At 34.1% G+C, this 4494-nt stretch overlaps 1 protein-coding gene across 1 annotated transcript in view; it reads right to left on the bottom strand.

Annotated features, from left to right (window-relative positions):
• Positions 1-4494, bottom strand: part of Btaf1 (B-TFIID TATA-box binding protein associated factor 1) — a 100951-nt gene that overhangs the window by 28776 nt on the left and 67681 nt on the right. The window contains exons 20-21 of the mRNA XM_010632100.1: positions 2889-3315; positions 1292-1482 (exon numbers count right to left, since the gene is read on the bottom strand). Coding sequence (XP_010630402.1) covers positions 1292-1482; positions 2889-3315 — 618 coding nt within the window. The remainder of the gene's footprint in view (positions 1-1291; positions 1483-2888; positions 3316-4494) is intronic.

The following is a 4494-nucleotide window of genomic DNA, read 5'->3' as shown; positions in this document are numbered from 1 at the left end:
TCTCTATGAATTTAGGTATTACCACTTCTTGGTATATACCTAAAGGAATTAAAAGTCAGCACACTATAGGGTATCTGTGAACCCAAATTTATTGGAGTACAAGTCATAATAGCTAAATATGGAACTAGTGTAGGTACCTATCAGTAGATGAATAAAAAAAAAATGGTATATATACACAATGCAGTATTATACACTCATATATCATTTGCAAGAAAATGGATAGAACTGGAGGTCATGTTAAGTGAAAAAAGCCAGAGTCCAAAAGAATGTTTTAGGCTGGGCATGGTGGTGCACTTCTGTAGTCCCAGCACAGAGACTGAAGCAGGACTGCCATGAATTCAAGGCTAGTCTGGGCTACATAGTGAATTCAAGGCCAGCCTAAACTACCTAGCGAGACATTGTATCAAAAAATAAGTACATAAATAAAGTTTTGTAAGAAATATAGATTAATAACCTAAAACAATTTTTAAAATTTAATAGGCCTCCATTTTACAGAAAAATGTCTTCAGAACTGATTTTTTTTGGGGGGAGTACCGGGTAGAAAGGCGGGCACAGTGCCACTGAGCTAAATGCCCAGCCCTTAGCACTGATATTTTAATAATGAACACAGATAAATTCCTGCCTTGCAGTTAAAAAAACCTAAATTTTTTTCTATTTTTAACAAAAGTGTTATCATTATAAATTGAGGAAGAAAGGAATAATTGGCTATGCATATGGAAAAGTAAGTTTAGATCCCTATTTCATACCAAACATGTAATAAACTCTAGACTGCGTAAAGATAAGTAGCAGTAATTTGATACTCGTTAAATTACTCTCTGAATATCAATGGGAATTCTTGACTGGTAAGATTAAGAAAAGTTAGTTTTCATGGTAGTTTAGTATCTTCTATATGGTCAATGCTAAGGGAGTGAATTAGTTTATATTTACAAATAGTTTATATGCTCACCATAAAGAAGGTTTCCTGTCTAGGAAGACAAAGTTAAGCTGGTAAAAATTACAGAACATACACGAAACTTAAAGAAGTTTACTATTTTTCTGGGTCATTTTGTTAGAGTACTCCAAAAGGCTATTCATAACTGTCCTTTCCCTTTTAAACACAAAAATACAGTTCTGGAAGCACACATGACAAGTTGTTTTTCAATCCATAGACTAGATATTCATGTAAAATTCAAAGCATTTAGGGGCTGGGGATGTAGCTTAGCAATGCAGTGCCTGCCTAGCAAGCACAAGGCCCTGAGTTTACTTTCTGGTACCAAGCAAAGTTAAAGCATTTAAAGAGGAAACCATTTACCTCATCCAGTTCAACAAGGATATTCCCACTACTTCCTGCAGGAAGATCTGCTATTTGAGCTTTTACTGCTTTGGGAGTAGGGCCTCGCCTACTTGTAATAGCAAATGCAGCTTTCTGATGCCTATAGAGTGTAATTATACCTCTGTGCTTGGTGACAGTATGGTGCATTCCATCTTTTTCTGAGTTGGATCCTAGTAAGAAAAAAGTTAACCTTTTAATCATAACATAGGTGACTAATGTTTCCTGCTCCCAAAGAAACACAACAAATATTTAGACTATTATTAAGGATTTTTTTTGTTTTTTAGTTTTTGACATAGGGTCTGTTTGGCCATGTAGTTTAGGCTGGTCTGGAACTTACTATGTATCTCAGACTGGCTTGAGACTCTCAGTTATCCTCCTGCTTCAGCTTCCAAAGTGTTGTGATTATAGGTACGTACCACTACATCCCACAGGTTCTCAGTTTTTAAAGACTGATGACATTTACTTTAGACAATGAAATGACACGTCTATTTGTATGTTTTTTACTTAATGCACTCAAAGATGTAATATCACATGTGCAGTAAGAAATATGACAGGAATCCTTGGCCTAAGCACAGGAAACACTAAAATACTTCAAGTAAGTTTTCTCTTTGAAGGAGCCCACAGAGCTGATTACAGCAGCACACAAATGTAATCACAGTTCTAAGAGAGGCTGATCTAGGAGTATAAATCTGGGTTCTGCCTGGGTAACTGTACAAATCCTTGTCTCAAAAGAAAAAATAAGAGGGCCGGGGATTTAGCTCAGTGGTTCAGTGGCCTGCCTTGAAAGCGCAAGGACTCGAGTTCAATCCCCAGTGCCAAAAAAATAAAAAATAAGAACAGCTGGGGATATAATTCAGTGATTAAAGCATACCTGGGTTCAAATTCTGGTGTCATATTCACACAATAAAACCCATAGTCACAATGAATTCAGAAAAACATTGACCACAACATACAGCTGCCTCACATTCAATAAAGGGGGAGCTGAGACGTGAGTCTAATGTTTTTAGGTTAATTCTCAAAATGCCCACTTTCTTCCAATTCATTCACATTTTTCCCAAGATCTGTATTGTACCTTAGTTAAAAATCTGTTCCTCTGAGTGTGTTTTTCAAAAATCTTAACAAAAATATAAATAGGACTACTGTGAAAAAAAACTTGTCTTTGAGACCAACATACTAAAAGCAGATGTTGTGCACATAAATTCTCCAAATGAAAACAGAAAAATGGGTTAAGTATTATTTACTAAATAGATGTCACTCATTTCATAAAACAAGCACTAAGGAAAACCAACTATTATGGGAAAAAAGAAGGAAAGGTGAATACTAGTCCCACAGATTTCAGCATCTTATTTCAGATACCAGGTCTCCTATGAATGATATATTGGCATTTAGAGTTGTGACTGATTAGCAATTTGTGTACATTAATGTAACAAGGAATTTTGTCATAACCAATCTTTTTTTCTCTGAAAGTGGGAAACAGCTCTGTCATGAATTAGATTTGTGCATTGTATCCATAAGAAAATGAAAAATTTAAATAGTTAATTCCTTCTCTACCTTAGATAAAGGTTTAGAGTTATACCTTTCAAATTTTCCTGGCCACTCTGTGTTGGTACTGGACATGTTACACAAGGAGTCAGATATGGATCCACACAAAGTGAGCTGCAGAGGTTTTTAACAATTTTTGAATTAGGAGAGGGTGTCCTTGTTGTGCACTGCTGAAGAAGTTTAGCTATGCACTGAGCTGCATAGTTTTGCACTAGAGTATTCTCTTCTTTTTTAATTGTCTCCATTAGTGGTTTTATGATAGGATTTAATTTCTCTGGAAGCTGCTGCAAGCTCACAACTGCACATGCAGCAAAAGTATGCACTCTCAACTGCAACACTTGCCACTCTTGGTTTGTCTCTGTAACTGTCATTTGGACCTGCTGTCGTTTACCATCTAATTGCTGTAACACTTGAGGATTTAAATCGAAAGTTGATGTGGCTTCATTAAAAACAGTGGTGACCTAATAAAAAAAGAAATTAAAAATGATTAATTTGACACCAATCCACATAACTGTAAACTCCTACACAGCAGACTGCAAGTTTTCTGTTTCACTTTTAAGTTTCACAATAGCATTGTTTCAGTACTCAGCAAACTAAACAAATTTCTAAAACTTCCCAACATATATTTTAATCTGACTTAATTTAACATTAACTTTATATTTTTTAAGATACATTCTTGAGAGGAATGAAATTACTTATCTTTAAATATATCATAATTCATTTGAGGAAAACTACACTCAATACCCACAGAGTACTTGGTGAGATGAAAATGCTATAAGCAAATATAAACTAAATGCTAACTAAGTTTAATTAAGGGATATAATTAAGGAATATCAAATGTTAATAAAGGACTATCAAAATCGACAAGCTTCTTTTTAGCAAAAATACCCTTCTCAACTCAAACACTCAAAAATTTTAGGGTAGCTGTCTGCTAGGCAGCTAAGTGTTCCGAAATGAATTATGTTCATTCATTCTTTGATTTTTGTTCTGATGGAAATGCTACAGCATTTGGAAATTTATGAAAAGAAAAATGATGTCAGCCAATGTCTTTTTTAAATCCAAGATTTGTCTAAGGCTACAAAATTATACTTTTAGACTATTTTACAAACCTTTCTGAGACTGTTTGGTTGATCTTTTTTAAAGTTTACTGAGATATAATACATATACCAGAAAATCAACCCACGTGAAGTGTACAATTTAGTGGTTTTCAGTATATGCCAAGATATAACTCAAAATTTTAGAATACTTCCATCAACTCATGAAGAAAATACATACCTGTTAGCAATCATTCTTCATTTTACCTCAGCCTATGGAAGCTGCTTGCCTATGCTCTTTTTTCGCAAATTTGTCTATTTTGGATATTTCATATAAATGGAATCATACATATACAATCTTTTCTACCTGGTTTCACTTATTTAGTTCAATGTCATTAATGTTTGCCCATGCTGCAGCACACATCAATATTTCATTCCTTTTGGTTGAATATTTTACTATACAGGTAAATTTTCTCTATATACTATAATTTTATTTTTCCTTTCATCAGGTGGCTAACATTTGGATTGTTCCTCTTTTGCTACTATAAATAATGTTGCTCTGAATATTCATTTACATAGACTTTATAATGATATATATATACATAT

This window comes from Fukomys damarensis, unplaced genomic scaffold (genome assembly GCF_012274545.1).
Source record: "Fukomys damarensis isolate Sample0158 unplaced genomic scaffold, DMR_v1.0_HiC HiC_scaffold_20, whole genome shotgun sequence".
In the NCBI taxonomy this organism is placed as follows: Eukaryota; Metazoa; Chordata; class Mammalia; order Rodentia; family Bathyergidae; genus Fukomys; species Fukomys damarensis.
This window is presented reverse-complemented; position numbering and strand designations above follow the sequence as displayed.